We start from the raw sequence: 22,511 nt of genomic DNA on the forward strand, positions 1-22,511 counted from the left end.
TTCTTTTTTACATTTAAAGTTTATTATTACTAAATATTATATCTATTAAAATTAACAAGCCATTTTGACAGTGATACAAACTATAGGATAACAGGTAAAAGGAATTTAGATAAGGCTTTATTGCTAACTGCACAGTGTAACAATTTATTCATAATTTTATAAATGTTTTAAGAAATGGTACATAAAATGCTTTTTTTTAGGCTTGTAACTGATGAAGATTGTTTGTAATATTTAGAAATTGTTGACTGTACAAAACGTGCTTTCAATAAAATCCAAGTAGCTTTTGTCAGTGGCAGGAATAAGACATATTCGTTTTGCCCAATAATATTTACAATTCTAATCCTCTTGCAAATCCAGCTGTTACAGCTAAATATGATCAAGGCAATCATTGCTTACTACATCACTCATGTATTTTCCATGCAACGTCTGTCCAAATACAGCAATATCAGAACAACGAAGATGGCAAAAAAAAAAAAAGTTTTCTTCAGTGTTGATTTCCTCCAGGATTCCATCAGTCATCTCACCTGCCCCCTGCACTCTTTTTCTCTTCAAGTTCATATATTTGTTTCCTCCTCCTCTCCAGCACCTCCAGCCGTTTGGCCTCGTTGTGGCATCGTTCCTGCTCCCTGAGATCTGCCAGGTCCTCCATGAACAAATGTCTGCATAAAGCAGAAGAAAAATTAATGATCAGACCGTGCATTAAAGAATGTTTGTAGGCAGCACTGTAATGATATTTACAAAAAAAAGTGCAAGCATTTATTCTACAAATAATTCAGAATAATTGCAATTTGGTGTTTAATTTTGTGTAATTCTGCTTAGACCATTTGGCACACACTGTTTAGTCTATAATTTCAGACTCGGACGCTGTAATTTAGATTTTTCAGCATTTAAATGTACAGTATACAACACAGATAACGCCTTTATAATTTTATGTATTGAATTTCAATCAGTTTTGATCATACCCACCTTTGAATAATTCCGTAGTCTAAAAACTATTATACTATGCAGCTTTGCACGTTGTGTCAATGTCAAGGGGGTGTGTTATCTCACCTATTGAAAAATGCTGTGGCCAAACCTACGAGTAGTGTCCCAAAAAGAATCGGTTTTGTAAGACGCTTTCTAGCCGACAGTTTGGACTGTTTCATGCTGAAAATGTAAAATCTTCGCGTAAGAAGAAAACAGTCGTAAGAAAGAAACACTCGCAGTAAAACAGTAGTTCTGACCTCCACACGGATGAATATATACTGCGCATATTAACCCCAAGCATTACTTCCGGCTCATGCGTTATAAAATAAATTACTCCATTTATTTGTGACACTGTCTTACGAAGCAGGAGGGGTGTTCTGGATATTTTACATATATGTATAACATAATTTCACTAAGTATATTCTACTTATACGCACATTTAAGAGAGAGGAACGCAAAATCAAAGGCATTACAGATGACGGGGAAAGTATTTACTGACGGACCGGCCGCGCAAAGCAGCTTCGGTGAAACCAAACTCAACGCATTCACCTAATCGTGACATTCTGGATTAAATGAATCTGTATTTACAATCCGTAGACGGTTTGTGTAGATATTAAACTGAAAGTTTGAAGTTCATAACAGAAGCACGAATGGCTTCAATCAGCGTTGTTCTGCACAAGTGAGTCACTGTTGCCTCGTTTCTTGTCTTTATTGCTGTTATTATTGTCATCTATCAGTATCACACATTTACGTTATAATAAAACATTATTGTAATGAAATTTCTTGTGATACAGTATTGTACTAATATGGTTGTTTTGTAATACAGTATCTGTCTGTCTGCAGGTGTTAAACCCATGTTGCCCATGGTTCATCTGTGATGGCAGGAAATAGTCGTTTCTCGGCGTCTGACCGGTTCGAGTACCTCCAGGGTCTGGTGACAGAGTTTCAGGACACTGACAGTGAGGGTATGTCACTATTTGCAGCACTGCATCTTTATATATTAGCGCTTGAAGCAGTTTGCACATGCTATATTCCTCTACTTGTCAGACTATAATCAGCACGTACAGTAACTGTTTACAGCTGTATTTATAATAAAGGTGTCTGAAAACTAGTCTTTTCGCTTCTTGGCAGAGGCTAAAGAGCAAGTGCTGGCAAACCTGGCCAACTTTGCCTACGATCCGTCTAACATGGAGGCACTGCGATTGCTCCAGGTCACCGAGCTGTTCCTGGACATGCTGACGGAGGAGAATGAGAACTTTGTGGAGTTTGGCATTGGTTAGTATAGCTGTTATTAACTGCTGTTATTATCTATTCATATGAACCAACCAGCTGGTCGAAAATGCTACAGGTGGTTTGTGTAACCTCAGCATGGAGCGGGAGTCCCGGGATCAGATCCTGCAAAGCGGCGGAGTCCCGTTAGTGATATCATGCCTGTCGAGTAACAGAGATGAGACGGTTCTCTCGGCCATCACCACATTAATGAACCTGACCACAGCAGCCTCGCGCACCGAGACCACAGACAGCGCTGTGGTGCAGTGCATGCTGCGCTTCTCCCTCACGCAGAACCCACGCCTCAGGAACCTGGCCTCGGTCTTCCTGCAGGATTACTGCACACAGAAACAAGTGGACACAGCCCGAGCTGAAATGCAGGGACAAAGCCAATCGGCGGTCGGCATTCCGCTGCCAAAGGACTGAACACTTGACTGTGAACGTAGCTGTTCCTGGACAATTTGTATATTTAAGATTATTTTGAAAAATAAAAGCTTATTTTCTTAATGAATGTGGTCTGGCTTCAAATATGTAAATATTAGTCCTGTCAAAAAAAACTATAGCAATTAATTTAGTTTACATATGTTTGTGTACAGTATATATTATGTGTATATATAAAAGCACAAAGTATTTAAAAACATTTACATGTGCATATACTGTATATAAATACTTGTATATAAATATTTAATATCTAAACATAACATTTTTCTTAAATATATACATGCGTTTGTTTTATTTTTACATAGCATACACAGTACACATATATAACAAACTATTTTGAATGCAATTAAATGTGTACATAGGTACATTCATATATGCAAATTTTTATATTTTAATAAAATGAATTTTATTCTTGCGAATTATACTTTATATATATATATGTAAAAAATTATCATATCTAAAAAATATTCCTGTGAATTTTCTGCAGTCTTCATTGACCTTTTTTTATTTTTAGAATTTTCTTTAAGAATTCTTTAACAACTTAAAGGATGTAACTTATTTTAAAAAGTAAATCTACTGTTGCATTATATATGTCTTACCTGTCAGTTTTAATCAGTTTAATGCGTCCTCGCTGCATAAATATATTTATTTCAAAAAATTTTCCGACTTTATTTGTATATTTACAGCAATTGCATTGAATATAGGCTTTCCTCTGAATCCAAACAATTCTGAAAAGCAGAAACAGATGCTGGTATTGTTATTCTGCTAATGGACACATGGGGGAGACTTAAAATATTTAGCTCCTTTTTTAAGACTTCAGCTGGTGTTAGACTCCAAATTAGGTGATCCATTTACTGGAAGCAAAGATGCCATAAATCAAAATTAATTTTATGAAATATCTTACACAGGCAAGTGAATGCATCCCATAATGACCTTTAGAAGCATGCAGCGAATGACGGATTCCATTAATAGCTGCTAGGAAATTCGAAAAGAATGTCTGGGGTTTTGTCCAGCACTTGGGTTTAAAGTCTCACCCTAAACGATCCTCACGAAACTATGTGTTTAGTCCAAACCAGAGTAGCCATGACTTTCCAGCAGACCCATTAGAACGCTGAGAGACGACCTCTCTCCTTTCCATACGGTCTCAATACCAGCGTCAAAATGTTCACATCACAAGCCAAGCAGGAAAGCACCGAGGCCTAAATGAGCACCGACAAGTCACACCTGAGATCACAATGAGGGGAAATACCTCGACGCCAGCTAAAAGACCAGAATGGTGCCTTAAATACCCAATTTTTGGGGTATTTCTGAAATCAAAAATGTAGGACATATGTACTTCAGATTGAATATGGAGCAGCAAACACACTTTACTTTTATATTTACTTTTATTCTTTTCAAGAATACAATTAAAAAGAACATTTCAATTCATCTAACGAACCGTGTACTTAGTGTAACCATGCATATTCTGGATACCAATTTCCTTTTTTTATAATTAGTTCATATGACTGAAAATGACTTGGTTTCAAATACAATTAATAACAAAATAAAGAAAAGTAAGAAAAGATACACGTAGATACTGGCAGCTTTTTAGAAACAGAGTAATATGAACAATGTATAAAACACATCCTAACGTTTAATGATAAAAAAATGGCTTGTAAAACAATGAAATCTCAATATATTTGAGAAACTCATAATGTCTTGAGGTAACTTCTTTTGCAATTACAGTCCAAGCAGTTTTTCCGCCTGTTCACGCAGCTTGTGCTTCTGGATCTGAGAGAAGATCAAGAAAAGAAACGGCTATTAAAGCAAACCACAACTCTTTAAAGTAAAGGTGTCACAGCAGCCCTCGAACGTCTCAAACCACTTCAGTGGGTTTCAAGCAGACGGGGGAAATTGCTTGAATTTCTTCTGTCTAGAGACTAATGTGAATCCACCCAAGAACACACCACTCTCACATTTTCTTCATATTTAACATGATGTGCCCACAGAGTAACAGAGAAACAGAGAGGAGTGGTGACAAAATCAAGAGAGATCGTTCTGTAAACGCTGGCGGAACGTGACTAAATGAACGATCGGATTTGTTAATTATTTATTATTGTTTTATTAGCACTTACCTTGCCTGTGACCGTCAGAGGATACCCCTGAACAAACGTTACGTAGCGAGGCACCTTGTAATGGGCAATCTGAGAAAAACAACAGTAGTATTTCAATGGCAGTTGCATCATTTTGCTGGTGTTAAATGTTTTTTTGAGATACTACTATTAATATTAGCTTTTATTAATCATTTAAATGTATTTTGATATTTTCTGTTTCATTCAAATTTGAGTTAACATTTAATCATTGAGTTAACTTTTATCATCATTACTGTCAATCATTATTGTTGTTGTGATTTTATAATTCACTTATTGTTCGTTTTAGTTATGTTAGCGCACCAAATCAAACGTAAAAGTTACAGTTTGTATCTATAGTAATCTATAGTTTTAGTTTACTATAATAACCCTGGATGTAAAAAGCATAAACTGCAGATATCCGGACCTTTCCTTTGCAGTAGGCCTTGATCTCTTCTGCAGTGCATTCTTGACCATTCCTGATTCTAATACAAGCACAAACTTCCTCCCCCATTCTCTCATCCTTTACTCCAACCACCTGTACGAAAAACACAAGACTACATTTATATTCACGTTCCATAAAAACAAGTATTATTTTAGATATTTGTACCAGAAAAAAAAGTGTAGCGTAGACCACATTTTTTTCTTTAACGTAAACTGGAGGCTAGTTAAAGGGATAGTTTATCTGCTTACGCCAAGGGCATCCAATATGTAGGTGACTTTGTTTCTTCAGTAGAACACAAAGAGGTTTAACTCGAACAGATGCAGTTTGTCAGTCATAAAATGCAAGTCAATGAGAAGTGCGGGCTGTTGTGAACACGCTCAGGACATTGCAGTGAATCAGAGCTAAAAATGATAGTTTTTTTGTCTTTAAACCTCAATGTATTGTCACGAGGCACAATGTTTAATCTGGTTTCGTCTGTGTGTGGTTTTTTTGAGTTCCATCATATGACTTCAGTTAAAAATCTTTTTCTGTGTCTTACAGAAGAAACAAAGTCACCTAGATCTTTAATGCCCTGGGGGTAAGCAGATAAACACCAATTTTTTTTGGATGAACTATCTTTTTAATGAAAAATGATTACACGGCTACAGATAAATAGTTGATTATAAATTAGGAATTTACATAAATGTCTCTAGTTAACATTGTTTACCTGTGCTTCCTGAATTTTGGGGTGGGTGTGCAGAAACTGTTCAATTTCAGCAGGGTAGATGTTTTCTCCACCTCGGATGATCAAGTCCTTAATGCGCCCTTCTATTTTGCAGTACCCGTACCCGTCCAAAGTAGCAATGTCACTGTATCAGATTGAGAACAGAACAGACTGAGACTTTTTCCAATTTTGAATGATGTTTCTATCTAGTAAAAGAGGGAAAAATGTAACCGCTCTTACCCGGTCCTGTACCAGCGGTCTTTTGTGATGCACTCCTGGGTCTTTTCAATGTCGTTCCAGTATTCCAGCATCACGCAGTATCCCCTGATCATCAGCTCGCCCTGAGCACCCAGAGGCACGATCTCTCCCGTAACGGAGTTCACTACTTTTGCCTAATGTAGAAAGAACCACTCAGTGTGCTAAAACAGGTTAAAAAAAATATGCATGCAGGACACCTTTATATAGTGTTGTGTGTAAATGAACCTCAGTGTGGGGGCAAATACATCCAGCAGTCTCTATCTTTCGCTCTGTGCTGTCAATCGGAAAGCCACAGAATGTCACAGGGCTGTTTTCGGTTGTGCCGTAACCAATCTGTTTCAAAAGAGAGTGAAGCTCTTCACCAGATAGCACATGCACACGTTTAAACTTAGATTGTGCCTCATTCACTATTTTATGAGAATGTCTAGAACCTAGAACAGGGGAAAAACCACTAATGAAAAAGCGTAAATTAATTTTATATAATGTATTATTTTATTATAATGTTGAATTCATAATTTAATATAATTCTGATGACTAAGTGAAATCAAAGCTTTTATATATATATATATATATATATATATATATATATATATATATATATATATATATATATGAAAAATAGTGCTGTCAAATGATAACTTTATAAGATTAAAGTTTTGTTGCATATAATGTGTGTGTGTGTGTGTGTGTATATATATATATACACACACACACACACACACACACACACACACATTTTCGTTTTTGTGTGTTATTTTAAACCCTACATTTCAGATTCCACTGTACAAACAACTAGAACAAACCTCTTTCTATTTCTAACCGATTTCTATGCCATCAAACTCTTGTTTAAATTTCGGTCAGTGTGCTTATTACTTATTACTTTTTTTTGCACAGACGAATGCGGCAAAGGCCTTTTTGCTAACATTTTTCCACAGACTAGCCTGATGGCTACCAGACAGCTGAATCAGTTGAGTGGGCCAGGCATGGGAGGCAGGTGAGGTATGTGATGTGCACCTGAGAACTGGCACACCAGCTGTTGTTTTGAACCCCAGCTCTTTTGCTTTACAGTAGCACTTGGGGCTAAAACAGCAGATAATGTGCACTGGGAAAAAAAATCCATCAGACATAACCTCATCATGGCACAGGATGTCAACTTGTGTTTACCAAACTGAATTACAAGTTCTGCCAGCTGCTGAGGTGAGACTGTGTGACGTGCCAGACATTTATAATGTTTGTGTGGAACATTTTAAGTGAGTCATGAGCTTTTGAACCCATTAAGTAAATAAAAAAAAATTGCATATATCATCTTTAATAGCCATTACATGTGGACTTGAAAGAACCAAGACACTTTGCCGATAAAATGTTAAATTTGTTAAGCAAACACGAGATTCCATCTAATCTGAGAAAAGCAGAGGCGCTCATAAACAGATCTGAGGGCTATCAGGTCTTTGAACCAAAGAGGAACAGGGATTAAACGTTTTGTTAAACAAATTTCAACCACTATGAAAAGGTTTGTTGATACATGTGAAAAAAAAAATACTGGGTGATTCCATGGTGCAATTCTATTTTTTTTTTTACTGAATACTGTACATAGCTGAAACGAAAAGAGACATTTATGCAGAGGAATGTGCCTATCCACTCCATGAAACGCTCCACTGCAGACAAAAGAAATAACCTCCATTTCCATTGTTGTGATTTGATACCAGCCAAACATCTGGCTGTGATTATATGTTATAAAACGTCCCGCCGCATGGGAGGGGCTCGCTTCCCTCCTTCTGCTGACTAAAAACAATGGAAATGTCTGGCACGACACGCAGTCTCACCTTAACCTCATGAGATTTGGCTGCACACAAGTTCAGACTAAAAATAAAAATACAATCAAATTTGACATCTAAACTTGTTTGTATTTAACATGCACTGATGTTGACGTATTTTGAGGAAGAAAGAATGATGAAACATGAAAAAAAAAAATCAGAATCATGAGCAAATTTTCAATGCATGAACATAGGGAAGGTTTTTCATGTATGTATGAATATATGTCGATACGTTATAGCAAATAGATTCATCAGAGAAGTTCTAAACAAACAAACAAAAATAAATCGGTAAAATGCATACATTAATAAACAAACACAAACAAAATAAATAGCACATTTTCACAAATAAATACATTGCAGAATCTGCAATTGCTATGTAATGATAAGAGCAGAACTGTAATAAACAAACAAATAAATAAATGTTTATTTATGTTTAATACCTTGCAGATGTATCCACTGCTATGTAATGCTAAAGAGAAACTGCATTATAAGCAATACGTAAGTAAATATTTTATTTGTTTTAAATATGCAATGGCTATATAAATGTTTATTTTATTTTAATAAATATTAATACAATAAATAAATAAAATACATTTTAATAAATATCTTGCAGCTTCTACAATTGCTGTATTATAAAAATAAATATTTGAAATTAGTTTTTAATACAAATATTGCAGCTTCTGTAATGGTTATTTAAAATTAGAGGCGGTACTGAAATAAATTTTCATTTATTTGAAAAAATGGTCAAATCTTCAAATATCTTGCAGCTTCTGCAATGGCTTTGCAATTATAAGCAATAAATAAATATTTGAAATTTATGTTCAGTAAATAAATGACCTTATTTATAACAAATATTTAGCAGATTCTGCAATGGCTACGTAACTTTCAGAGCACAACTCTTTATAAACAGTAAGAAACTATTATAAACACTCAGCTTTTTATCCCTCCTTTCCTCTGACTCACACCCCCTCTCTCTCTCGAGCTCACCTCTAGCCCTCTCTTTCTGCACTCTCACACACTCCCTCTCTTTACTCTGAGGTTGTGTGGACCACTTTTGCTGTCTGTATATGTTCCTGCTGGAGTAAAAGTGAAAGAAGACCAACAGCATAAAGCAGTGGACTGACCAACACAGAGTCATCATGTACAGATTCAGCTTTCTACTGGTGCTAGTGTGTCTACAGGTTTGCGTCCCCTTTATTTTTGGTGCACCAACTCAATGCCCAAGCCAGTGCCACTGCCATGGGCACCTACAGCATGTTATCTGTGACAACGTCGGGCTGAAGAAGATCCCTCGCATATCTGAGGCTACTCGTCTTTTAAACATGCAACGCAACAACTTGGGAAATCTCCCAACCGGGGGCTTCAGTGAGATGAAGGGGCTCATTTCCCTGCACCTGCAGCACTGTCAGATCAGAGAGATCTCCAGCCAGGCTTTTAAAGGACTGAAGAAGCTCATCTACCTCTACTTGTCTAACAACGAGATAACCAACATCAAACCAGGCGCTTTTGAGGACCTGACAGAACTGACCTATCTCTACTTGGACGGTAACCAAATTACAAGTCTTTCGAAGGGCATATTCTCTCCCATGATCAACCTGTTTATCCTGCAGCTCGACAACAACAAGCTTCGAGAGCTGCAGCCTGGTACTTTCACAGGTACAAGCGATCTCCGATGGCTTTATATGAGTGGCAATGAGTTGAGCTCTATTCAGCCTGGTTCTTTTGATGAAGTGGAGAACCTGGCCATTTTAACTCTGGACCGTAACAAGCTGTCCACCTACCCTCTGCTGGCTATGAGCAAGCTGCGTGTGGTGGAGGAACTCAACTTGTCCAAAAACCCTCTCAGCCTCGTGCCTGACCACGCGTCCCGGAGCTTTGGCCGTTATATGGAGAAACTCTATCTAAATGACATGAGCTTGGAGAAGGTAAGTCTGTAAAATTGGAATAAACACTTAAAATGTAGAATAAAACATGAGAGTCAACATGCTGATTGAGAACCACATTAATGCTTTCCCCATAATACTGGTCATTGAAGTTGAGGCTAAATAAATGCATGGTTGTGTTTGGTTTTTGGGACGTTCAGCATTGGCAAACAAACTTTACATCTCATCAGAGGTGGCCATGCCAATGAACTGCAACCCCAATGGAGTAAAATATAGTCTGAAAGATCATGAAATCCAGTGAAAGGCAACCTGTTCTGGAGACTTTCACCTGTTTTCTTTTAATAAGCTTCACCTGATCCATTCCTGTCATACTTTCAGGCCCTAAAAAGGTCACATATGCTATATGTAAGGATGCGTATGTGCTATTCCAGCAGAATATTTCCTGGAACACTATATGGTTAAAGAAAGTGTTTAAGAGATACATTGATCTTTTCTTCAACAGACTTCTCCACAAGCACTTATACTAAGTCAAAAAGTCCAAATATAAATGCGTGCTCAAATACAAAGCCCATAATAAATAAAAATAGATTTCTATATGCACAAACGTGTGTAAAAACAGATCAACAAGCATCGGCGCCATGCAGTTGGTCAGTGTTTTTTGTATGATAGGAAAGGGAAAAAATAACCACTCTCCCCTCACGTGTGGATATTTTTAGGGTCTATTTGCTTGAAAAATGTTATTTTGAGACCCAAGTTTTTTCCTCTCACTTGGTGCACCATGTAAACAGGTCAGCAAGGGTTAGCAGACGGGTAAATAGTGACAGGGTGTTCCGTGTCCCATGAAGAGAAGTATTTCAGGCTGTAGTTGCCTCACCTGAATGGACAATTCAACCCGATTCAGGCATTTCTGGCAGAAGAGCAGGTCGATGGAGGAGTGGACAGACAGAAAAAGTGAAAACAACCCTTCCATGCTGGAATTGATCCATCCTGCATCTCCTCAAATTACCAAACTCTCCACGTCTCTTGCCTTCTGAGTGGAAATTTCCAAAACGTCCCTTCAATAAGTACATCTTCTCTACGCTTGCATAACACACCCACACACACTGTGTGTACAATTTCAAAGCCCCTCGACCGTGGTCTTCCTATAAAGCAGACACCATGCAGACCAGAACTTCTAACACCTGGGTGAAGTTTTTAGCAGACTTGCATACGCTTATGAAGTTTGATGGAGGGCTGGAAGGAAAGCGCCGACAGGTTTACATAAGACCTGGCACATAAGACAGCATGAGAGAGGCCTTTCATGTGGAAAAAAAGCCCTCAGTTCAGAATCCACAAGTTTCCTTTGGATATTAAGAGTGACTTTGAATGCTAACTGTAGGGATATTCTACAAAGCGGTGAGTTATAACGTGTTATCGACTGTATATGTGGTAAACATCTGTATATCTGTCCTTTCTACCTGTCAAGTTTTCCAGTGCTGCCTTTGAGGGAGTGACGGCTCTTAAATCTCTGCATCTTGAGAACAACAAGTTAAAATCACTGCCGAGCAGCCTTGAGATCAGCACCCTCCAGAACGCCACTCTGTTTAACAACCCCTGGAGCTGTACCTGCCAGTTAGCAAATCTCAGAAAGTAAGATCACTTCAAACATAACTGCATTTAAGCTTTCGAAAGAAATTTCGATTTTTAAACGCCTTTTAATATTTATTACAAGGTTTCATTCAAGTCAACATAAAATCAACATCTAAACTATTTACTTTATACAGTGACACCATTATGGGTAATGAATAGTTCATATTTTGGTTTTGGGAGTCCGAACAACAGGTTAACGTGTGCAAGGTCGAAAAAACACTTTCATTGTCTTGCTCAACCTTGCGTAACGACTCCCAAATGATTCGCACAATGATTCATTTTTCCAATCCTGCATTATCAGGGAAACTGCTATTTTACAGATGAAAAAACAGCAAGCAGTGGCAAAGAATGAATTTGCATTTTCATTTATACCACGCATCATCTCGTTGACGTTAAATTTATTTTTACCTTATCTGTTCGTCGACCCCTCAAACCATTCATTCAACGATTCATTTTTCCAAATCCCTCATGTGATTGGTCAATATCATTCAAAGCAATGTTTGTACATTTTTAATGCTCCAAAAGCAAAATATAGTGGCAAAGAACGAATTTGCATTTTCATTCAGAACTGGAAAAGATGAAGTGAGGGGGCAATATGCTAATGCTTCATATCAACGTCAACTCTATCTTTTGATAGACAATAACTTTATACACGGTGCTCTTTCAGATTTAAAACTTGGATGTTTTCATTCACTTAGAGCTGTGTTACAAACTGCAATGATAAATAATTTTTAAAAATCCATAATTTAATGCATTATATTATCGTGAACTGTAATTCAAACATGCTGTAAAGGCTGTGAGAGCTCATTTTAAAAATTAAGCAATAGCAAAATAGTTATTTAGTCAATGTTGCAGAATTTAGAATTTGCATTCATTCTGCTATGCAATGGACACTTTTGACTATCTAATCAATTCTTATCCCGCCTCGTATCCTTTGTCTCACTAAATACTTCTTTTTACTCTGAAACAAGTGCAATTATTTGCGTAAAATGAGTTGCAAATCATCAACAATCAATTAAATTTTTGGATTCGCTTGTGCAGATGGATGGACACAAGTCGCCAACGCCCTGATGCAGTCTGTGCCTCTCCTGGAAGCCAGAAAGGAAAGCAAATAAGAGACAGCAGTGCTTTCAGTCGCTGCAAAGCAAAGACAAAGAGAGCCAGGAAGGGAGCTCGGCTTTGAGATGGTGAGTAACCCTGTTAATTCCACTCTCATTAAATTAGAACTTAAATACAAGAACATTAAAGTGACATTAAATATAAAAGGCTACCTTAAGTTGATAACAGAGCTTTTACCCAAAGCAGATTACATAGCATTCTCAGCACTTATCAGTTCTTGCATTCTCTGTGAAACTTTTGTTTGAGCTACAGGAAGGCCATTGCTTCTAAGTAAGGAGTAGAAGAATTTACATTTATCTATATTAACATTTATCTATATTAATCTTAATAACTGACATCAATAAAATGATTACATCAATTAAAGCATAGGTACATGACCTACATCTTATATGTAAGTGCCTTTGAAGACTTGGATTTCAAAATGTTGAAAACCACCAAAAGATAATAATATTGTAATACAGTAATATTTTAAACCATAATATTATTGTTATGCTGTACAAGTATTAATTTACTTGGCAAAGCCAGAGACCAGCACAAAATAGTTACAAAATTGTTACTAGCTATCCTGATTATGGATTACTAAACAAGTCTTCCAGTTTTGAGACTCACACCGCAGACGGAGGTCTAATATCTGGACCTATAAAACGTTTCTGTGGTCCACAGAGGTCTTGTAAATGAGACCACAGGATTAAGGCTCAAGCTATGATCATAAAAATTGGATCACAGACCTCAGTATGACAACTAGCCTCTTTCCACGTGATTTACACATGTAAATAAATGAAAAAAAAGGAAGGAAAAAGGGTAAATAACTAGTCTGTGGTGCATGGAGCAAGACGCCAATGCTCTCCTATAATCTCTATAAAAGACCCTTTCATCAGGAAATACTCATGAGATTCCTTGCACCCTGCACTTGTGCTACCACAAGTCCTGAGAGACCACTGTGGTTGTGATTAAATTATTTAATCATAGGTAATCCTATTGATTTGGGAATGTAAAAATCTGGTCAAAGGTTACCAATTTAGTCATTAGTGGTCCCACCTCTATTAGCAAACATGAATCATTTAACATTAGGTATTAAATGGTTTATATAACCAAATAATCAATTCATCCTAAAACACTGCCTTCCAGTAACTTCTGTGAGAAATTAAAGTTACATATTTGCACAGAGAATCAAGAGTCTAATGCTAACCGTGAGTGTTTTTACCTCTTCCAACATGAAAGAGCGAATGGTAATACTATAATTGTGGTCTGGGCCACTGCCTTGTGGTAAAATATTGCCTGCTATGTTTATCCTTCATGTTCCTTTCCATCCAGTCCAATCTATCCTTTGTCCTTTAAGGTTTGTTTGTGTGTTTCCATTTTGGCTTTGGCACTAACATCAGAAGTTCAAAACTGAGCTTGGCCATCTTATTTGTATGTTCCCGCAGGAGGACAGGGAGAAGAGGCCTGTCCAGGTGTCAGGACTGAAATGTGCAGAAAAGAAAAGCAATGCCGACTGCTACATTGGGACTGTCCATTTCCTATTTCACTCATTTTTTGTGTGACATACAGATGCGCTGACTCCATTCATACTAATTATCATGAATAGCATAAATATGTGTTCGCAGACATTGACAAACACCCTGAAGGAGCGACTGTGTGAGACTGCAAAGAGAGGGTTCACAAACATGTACACCTCAAAGGAAATACGGATCAAACTCTCAGTTTTCGCTGTTATGGTAGCGTATACGCTAACTCAAACAACCTGGTGATAAATTCAACAGTATCACAGAATATTTCCTACACCACGGTAAAAAGCAAGAGTACTAACAGGAATACTCTTATCCATAAAATGAGAATTAGTATAATAGATTTGCATTTACTTAGAAATTCAGCAGTACCTTTTTGAAGTATAAATGTGCATAGATAATTCTTCAAGGTTGTGTGTTTTTTCCTCTCTCTCTCTCTCTCTCGGATTTCAGCATATTATTTGAAATCTTTGAGTAAATCACACCAAATGGCCACTGTAGAATGAATCTTGTCTATTCTACTGATTCTATTTTTTTTAGTCTTCACAGCATACTCCCATTATAAGGATTAGAAGCACTTAAAATCACATAACCAAAGAGTTATAGTCACAACAGAGCTCTTCATGAGCATTCAGGAGTTCATCCTTAGCTTGAAACATCTCACAACGTCCTGCTAGGAATTTCAGAGGCTTTGCAAACATAACAAACCTTGACCGTGGCTAAAGCCGACACATTCAAGACCTTTTCTTTACATCTCTGACCAAAGCCAAAAGCAACACAGGCCAGGAAAACAGGGACTTGTTATAGCCATGTAAATGGTAAATCAGATTATGTAAGGAATAGCACAGCTAGTCATTATCAAACAATTAATCCAGGCAGGATGATCACAATTGGTGGCCAAATATAAGGATTAACCAATAAGAATGCCTGACCAATCAAAATCAAGAAATGAAACAAGTGATGGTGGTGCCAGAAAAAGAGGATTTAGGAAGAGCAGGTAAATAAGACAACTGGAGATTCTCCAGTCTAATGTTATCAATTTCTTACTGTGATATACTCATGCTCAATAAAAGACATATAAAGCACCACTATAGTAATGGTTTCTTAAAAGAAAGAATACTGGATGCAATATTATTACTAGTAGTACTAGTTCAGATCCTGCTACCTTCTCCATACCTGGTTCTTAAAGGTACAGTTCACCAAAAATGAAAATTCTGTCATAATTACTCAAAACCTGTATAGCTTTTATTTGTGGAAAATAAAATGAGTAATTCATAACACAACGTTCAAGATGCTTTTTTTTTTATGAAGTACAATTTTTTAGTAAATAATTTATAGTAATACTGCGTGCAAAATTTTTGTTTGCTCCACACACAAAGCTATTATGGCTTCACACAGCTTTAGTCATAGCACAAATAATATGGACCGCTTATATGTTTTTTTTTGAAGCAGTACAGCTTCATTTTATGGAGGAGAAAACAACATGGGATAAAATAAATGACATATATTTTAACTTTCTACTGAACGATACTTTGACAGTAACAGTTAGAGTCAAAAGGAATTTTTTTAAGAATTTAATTTATTCAGCAACTTAATATATTCTGCATTAATAAAAAGTTATAGTACAGTTCTATATTGTTTAAAAACATTCTATTCTATGCTGTTATGAAGTTTCTGCTTTGAATACCGCATCATGGAATTTATCATAAAGTACACAAAAATATTAATCAGTGCACCTGCTTTCAACTTTGGTTATAAATAATCAACAGCATGATATGATAATTTCTGAAGGATCATGTGACTATTAAGACTGGAGTAATGGGTGCTAAAAATTCAGCTTTACCATCATAGCAATAAAATATATTTTCAAATATTTTAAACGAGAAAATATTTTTTGTAAAAATAATATTACACAGTATTACCGTTTTACTTTATGTTTGATTACATGAAAGCAGCCTTGGAGAGAAAGAGACTTCTTTTAAAAACAAAATGATTAAACCTTTGAACAGTAAAGTATATTGTGAACAAAATGAGTACAAATACAAAGCAGATTTTGAATCAAATATAAGAGGAATATTTACTGTGAAAATGGATAGAGAATCAAAAAAATAGCACGTTTTTTCTTAAAACAGGAAAGGACAACACAAAAATAAATGTGAGTGACTTTTATATTAATTCTCTGTCTCCCTCTAGTGATACTGGCATGCAGCATACACAAAATTATAAGCTTGACTCTTAACAAAAGAGCTGTACTGTGTTCAAACAAATCCCTTTTTATTATGGGTAACTACTTACCAGCATTTCTTTAACACCCATGACATTGATGACCTTACGGATGACCTCTGGTGGACAAGGAGACCCGGCAGCAATACCTGACAGACACAAAACAAAGGGTCTTAGCACAATACCGGTGAATGTGCAGGATGTATTCTTTAGTTGCTCAGAAATGCTTGATAATATTAAAGTAATCTATAAGAAGTTCCATTAAGCAATAGATGTTACAAAGGTTTTGACTGACTTACCACCCACAAGTGATGACAAATCAGCCTTGGCCAGGTCAAGCTGACTAAGCATGTCAATAAACATAGTTGGGGTGCCGTACACAAACGTACACCTGGGTAAACAGTTAATCTTGTGTTAACTGCATTAAATAAATACAGCTCAGACGTTTTTCCGGTCATGCATGAGACAGCGTCCTGTGATGAAGTAAGCATCACCAAAGTACCTTTGAAGGATTTAGAGTTATCTTCCTTCACAAAAGACAGAAGTGCAACTCTTTAACACAAATTCTTGTTTTAGTATTTTCAAAAACGTACATGAATAACCACATACTTCTCTTTCTCTATCGCCACCAGGTTGGCATGTCCATCATACCCGGTGGATGGGAAAACCACTGTGGTGCCATGCACAGCCATGACCATACCTCCACCCACCGAGCCAAAACAGTGATACATGGGCACCGGCAAGCAGATTCGCACATTCTTCTGTTAGGAGAATAATGTCAAATATTACACATACTGCATGTGCTGTAAAGGAAAGTGTATGTAGATTTATGGGGAACAAAAGATTTTCTGTAAAGCTGTATGCCAAACAATAAACTGTATAAATAAAGAACAAACAGCTTTTTCATTGCGTTTTGATCACATGTACCCACCCTCCAGTGGTAGCCTATGCGCATGCCGATGAAATAAGCATTGTTCACAATGTTGTGATGAGACAGAGTGGCTCCTTTGGGCTTTCCAGTTGTTCCCTTTAAATCATAAAGACCAAAACTAAATTATTTAACATTTACTGATTCGGATTACTAAGAATGCGTTTTGAGACTTTCGAGCTAAAATGTCTAACTTTTTAAGGCTTATAAAAACAACAAAAAAAAGTTTTTTTATGTAGACTACTGTAAGTAAATTATTTTGTTTCCTAAATCGTAAACGCTGCGGCATAAACATTGAACTGAACTGAAACATTGAACCCTAACAACATAACACAAAACCAAACCAAACCCAACATATAAGTTTATAGCAACACTATATTTTTTTAACTGACCAGTAGAATATCTATGAAAGTATGGAAGCTTGTTTCTATCATTTAAAAACATAAAAAAAGTCAAAATTTTGAAAAAAAGTAATTGTGAGTTTTCAGAAGTGTGTGAAAATTTCAGGAAATTAGCATTGTTTCTCTGAATTTTAAGTGTATATCTCAAAGTTCTCCGTTTATATCTCGCAGTTCTAATAAAGTCCGATAAAATGTTGCAATTAGCTTTTTATAATAGGCTTTCATATGAGTGTGTGTTTGAGGTAAACTGAAAGTAGTCCTTATTTTTGGTATTCCATCAGATGATGAAGTTCAGCTTTAATATAAATATAAACAAAGTCAAAAATAAGCAGAGTACCGAAGTAAACTGAATGTTTATGGGATCATCACAACTCAGTTTCTTCTGGAGGTCTTGTAGTTGTTGTAGGTGCTGGCTGCTTCCTGCCTGCATCACATCTTTCAAGTGAAAAGCTCCTGGTTGCTGACTGTCAGTTACGATCACAGTATGTAGGTCTGGTAGTCTAAAAAAAATAAAATAACAACTCAGTGACACTCTGGACTTCATTATTGATTTTGTAGACCTTCCTTTTATTATATCACTTGTACTTTGAACTCTTGATTCTTCCAGGAGAGGCTGTCTCCATCTCCGGACAAAGCTGTCTTAACATGTCACAGTACTTTTGGGTTTTGAATTGGGTTGGACAAACGACTGCATTGCACTGCACCTAAAAAAAGGATTAAAGGGATAGTTCACCCAAAGATTAAAAATTACCCCATGATTTACTCGCCTGCAAGAAATCTTAGGTGTATATAAAACAATCAAGATTTATCCTGGCTCTTTTAAACTTTATAAAGTCAGTGAAAGGTGGTCAAGATTTTGAAGTAAAATAAAGTGCATCCATCCACAAAGGCCTTCTAAAGTGAATGTGTTTTTATAAGAAAAATATACATATTTAAAGCTTAAACCTTAATCCGCTAACTGTTGTACGCGGATTCATGAGAGAGCGACGTGAAATATCTCTTTCTTACAAAAATGCATCGATTCACAACAGGATTATTTTATTTACTCCCAGGAGCTGTGTGAGGCATGTTTTACTATGGATGAATGCACTTTATTGGACCTCTTTTATACTGTTGAACAAAAACACCCACCCACTGCCATTATAAAGTTTGGAAGAGCCAGGACAATTTTTTTTATATAACTCCAAATAGATTAATCTAAGAGTCTGTACTAGTGTTTCTCATAACCGTGACTTTAAATCTCACATTTAAGAATTAACATTAAACAAACCGTGTTATAGTGAAGATATACCCTAAACAGTGCAGTCGTTTTGATCATTCAGCTGTTTGTTGTTCTTTTCCGCATGTATAAATATTAACTTACCTTTCTGAGAGCAAATTCTGCCTCTTGCAATTGATAAGCCGGGTTCACTGAAACCTATAAAATCACAATAAAATTGAACAGGTGAGAGACCAGCTGTTGATAAGTACTCTGACAAACCAAGTGTCAAGAAAAAATAAGTGTCAGTAAAAATACTCACCAAAATGATCCCTGCCTTAGCTGTTGCAAACTGCATAAGAACCCATTCATAGATGTTGGGTCCCCACATCCCTAAGCGATCGCCCCTCTTCAGTCCAACAGCCAACAGACCCGCGGCAGTCTGTTCCACCTGAAATCAAACATGTTTAAATGATTAAGGTTTATAATGCTTTAAATATGGGTATTTTTCTAGTAAAAACATATTAATTTACTTTAGAAGGCCTTTATGAATGGATGCACTTTATTTAACTTCAAAATCTTGACATGCATTTAAACATGTTTAAATGTAATGTGGATTTTTTTTGTCGATACAGCAAATGTGAGGAATAGATGCATCATCTAATTTTAATACATCACAAATAATAAAAAAAAGTCCATAGGTATGAAGTCCATAGGTTATGTTGGTGCATGATGTGAGTTAAACTGTCAACCCAATCTTGCAGATTTGCACTTTATAAAATCAATAACATTAGACCCTTGGAATTGTATAATGCAAGTAACAAACAGCGTGTAATTTTCCTGAATAAACATAAACGTCTTTCACAACCAGACAGACATTTAAGTCTTTTATAAAGGAGCATTATATCGATTTTTTATAAACAAAATATTCATATATTAGATTTGAATGGAAATAGTTGTAATATACAAACACTTCTTGGTTTACTTTGAAGTAATATGTTAATATGTTCTTGTGAAAAAAAAGTGTAAATTAATATCCTGCACTACAAAACAAGAAAAAAAGACATTACACATTGGATATTTGTGTCAAATGGCACCTGTAAATGTTTAACCTTCTGTCACACTGATAAACTTTAACCTGCTGCTTTATGTCAGAGAGAAGACACACATGACGTGCTTATCTGTGCCAAGTAGATCATATCAGTCAATTTAGAAAAAAAAAAAAAAAATCTGCTTTAGCGTTGCATATGTTGTGGAAAATTCATTTATACTGATGAGAGAGGGATGTTTTGCTATTTTAACACCATGTTTCACATATCACATGGACTCTGTGGTTAACGCTTATTTAGGTTTGATTAATAAAGGGCTGCTTAGGAATGTTTTTTCAGTAATTATTTTAGGATTTGGCCATGATCTCTCATTCCACACAGTGCACTTTTGACATGTGGTCCTTTCTCCCATGGGCGGTATAAAATGGAAACACTGTTGTTAGTGCCTCCAGTTTTACAGGATTCACTTCTCTAACCAGTTCTCTGTAGAAAAATGAGCCAAAAAATGTCCAGATGCAAAATCACTCACGTCTTGGTAGAACTGAGAAAATGTCTTGCGTGTTCCATCCTGCATAAAAACCAAAGCTTCACGATCAGGGTAAAGCTCCACTGAGCGTTGAAGACACTGGTCTGCAGTACTAGAGAGCAGCGAATGGGAGGAGATGCCGTGGACATAACTGGTAGTCAGGGTGGAGATGCTGGGTGGACCATCCACATGAATGGCACTGAAAAAAGAGGGGCAAAGTGTGCATAAGAGATGTCGAGACACATTTCCAAAAAAAGAAACTTCATCTTTGTACATATGTACTGATGTGAGTTCTGTAAACTGCAACAACCTTCAGTTTCATAAAGGAAGTAGTTTTTTTTTTTGGGTCTTGTGAAATTCACACAAAAGCAGTAGACAAAAACATCATGATAACATTGTTGTTAAAAAGGTTTTCGCTATTTCTCACTTTAGAGACCCAAGAAGATGGTCCTTTTTGACCTTCAACGTAACAGATGATTTGTGATAAAGGTAAAACAGCATCACAGTTGAAATTACACAAATATAATTTCTTCAACATGTAAAATAAACTCATAGCGCTGAAAACAGTCATGCTGCTTAATATTTTTGTGGAAAGCAAACCCTGGCTCGAACTGTTGAACGGTAGCGTCTACCCATTTCAGGTCACGGAGTCTCTGCTAATCGGCTAATGAGTGTTTGTGAGGGGAGGCATTTCAAATGTGCAGCACTATTAGATCAACCTGCTGAGCTGGACTGGCACAAAGCATCAATACGTGCCTCCCGCTCAGATTTTGTTACCCTTTATTAAAACAGCTGGTAGGATAAATGCTGTGGAAAATGCTGCCTATCAGATTTTACTTCGAGCATTGAAGTGTTGTGAGGCTTCATTAATACGTACACCTACCACGACTCTAAACCTATAGTAATTTGATAGCATTATTTGTTAGAACACCATTTTGAACAGCCTACCAGTTTAAGCTGGTCTAATGTGTGTGTGTGTGTGTGTGTGTGTGTGTGTGTGTGTGTGTGTGTGTGTGTGTGTGTGTGTGTGTGTGTGAATTGTGGGAACTTCTATTACTTTTATACTTGGTATTCCAAATGCCCCGTTAAGCATAGAAATAACATTACATTTTGATCTTGTGGGCACATGCAAGACTAAAACAGCATATAAATAATACAAATGTATTTTTTTCTGTTGAGTTTTGTGTGATGAGTAGGTTTAGGGGCAGAAAAGAGCTGCACATTTTTTTAAACAAATAATCTTCCATATGTATTTCTCTGTAGTTTCAGACTGTCAGCTTAATGGACATTACATAAACATTACATAACTGATATGCAATCCATCGGAAGTCTGAGTTATTTTCCAAGAATATAGACACACTTCCAAAAAAACAAATCTATAAATAGCAAGTTGACTAATGTTTGTCAACTTCCGCCAGATAAATCATGAAAAATGCATGCATTTAAGATTTCTTACCAACTCTGTTGAGAAGCAATGAAAGGACTCCAGGGTCTCTGCAAAAAATTCAGTGTTTTGCAGTGGCTTGCGGTCGTTCGTAGGTTAGTCAGAAGAATCTTAAAAGACATCTTTCTCTTTCTCCTTTGCAATAAAAGTGAGCTGGGACGAATCTTATTTTAGTTTTTTTTTTAATTCAGAAACTCGGTGCTATAGCAAACCAACAAAAACACGTACCCAAAACACGACCTGACGCTTACACGTAAAATGAATGCACATAACATTAAAATAACATTAAAAAAAGTAGCCCTGAAATATTATTTAATTGCGATGGTAACTCATGAATAATCGGCTTCTTAGCAACGCCAAGATCGTGCCACCGAGATCCCAAAGTTCCCAAAAGTTAATCGTTGAGCTAACAACAACCTAAAGCAGCTTGCAGGGAAATATTACGAACTGTAGAGGACGCAACGACAAACGTTATCACACCAGGAAGCTGTAGTACAGCCATGCTGTCGTTTGTTTTTATTTATTTATTTACACATTTTAAGGTCAAGCATTTGATACAGTGGTTTAAGCGATTATTTACCACACGCCCTGATATATAG

At 36.5% G+C, this 22,511-nt stretch overlaps 3 protein-coding genes and 1 long non-coding RNA gene across 5 annotated transcripts; 2 read left to right on the forward strand and 2 right to left on the reverse strand.

Moving 5' to 3' along the window:
- Window positions 1-101: 101 nt before the first annotated feature.
- LOC122355534 lies at window positions 102-1,240 on the reverse strand. Its single transcript, XR_006252227.1, has 2 exons — window positions 1,051-1,240; window positions 102-659 (listed from the first exon to the last, which is right to left on the reverse strand). It is a non-coding gene; the product is annotated as an uncharacterized LOC122355534 (long non-coding RNA).
- Window positions 1,241-1,456: 216 nt separating this feature from the next.
- Window positions 1,457-2,746, forward strand: armc7 (armadillo repeat containing 7). 2 transcript variants are annotated; one of them, XM_043253970.1, is made up of 4 exons: window positions 1,457-1,645; window positions 1,793-1,931; window positions 2,098-2,241; window positions 2,315-2,746. In XM_043253970.1, the coding sequence occupies exons 2-4, from the start codon at window positions 1,844-1,846 to the stop codon at window positions 2,659-2,661; spliced, it is 579 nt and encodes a 192-aa protein (XP_043109905.1). In that variant the 5' UTR covers window positions 1,457-1,645; window positions 1,793-1,843; the 3' UTR covers window positions 2,662-2,746. The 2 variants fall into 2 exon arrangements, with proteins under 2 accessions (XP_043109905.1, XP_043109904.1); XM_043253969.1 differs by having other exon boundaries at window positions 1,458-1,645; window positions 1,810-1,931.
- Window positions 2,747-4,042: 1,296 nt separating this feature from the next.
- acsf2 (acyl-CoA synthetase family member 2) lies at window positions 4,043-22,362 on the reverse strand. The gene is made up of 16 exons (XM_043254023.1): window positions 21,925-22,362; window positions 20,472-20,667; window positions 19,216-19,344; window positions 19,059-19,112; window positions 18,281-18,399; window positions 18,033-18,195; window positions 17,298-17,393; window positions 16,976-17,127; window positions 16,666-16,757; window positions 16,439-16,515; window positions 6,416-6,523; window positions 6,173-6,324; window positions 5,936-6,077; window positions 5,212-5,322; window positions 4,791-4,859; window positions 4,043-4,446 (listed from the first exon to the last, which is right to left on the reverse strand). Exons 1-16 carry the CDS (start codon window positions 22,032-22,034, stop codon window positions 4,396-4,398), a joined length of 1,821 nt encoding a protein of 606 aa, XP_043109958.1. The 5' UTR covers window positions 22,035-22,362; the 3' UTR covers window positions 4,043-4,395.
- On the forward strand, window positions 6,931-15,423 carry chad (chondroadherin). Its single transcript, XM_043254024.1, has 4 exons — window positions 6,931-9,929; window positions 11,353-11,516; window positions 12,558-12,703; window positions 14,063-15,423. The coding sequence occupies exons 1-3, from the start codon at window positions 9,144-9,146 to the stop codon at window positions 12,697-12,699; spliced, it is 1,092 nt and encodes a 363-aa protein (XP_043109959.1). The 5' UTR covers window positions 6,931-9,143; the 3' UTR covers window positions 12,700-12,703; window positions 14,063-15,423.
- Window positions 22,363-22,511: the final 149 nt, after the last annotated feature.

The sequence above is a fragment of the Puntigrus tetrazona genome, chromosome 12 (assembly GCF_018831695.1).
Source record: "Puntigrus tetrazona isolate hp1 chromosome 12, ASM1883169v1, whole genome shotgun sequence".
NCBI lineage: Eukaryota > Metazoa > Chordata > Actinopteri > Cypriniformes > Cyprinidae > Puntigrus > Puntigrus tetrazona.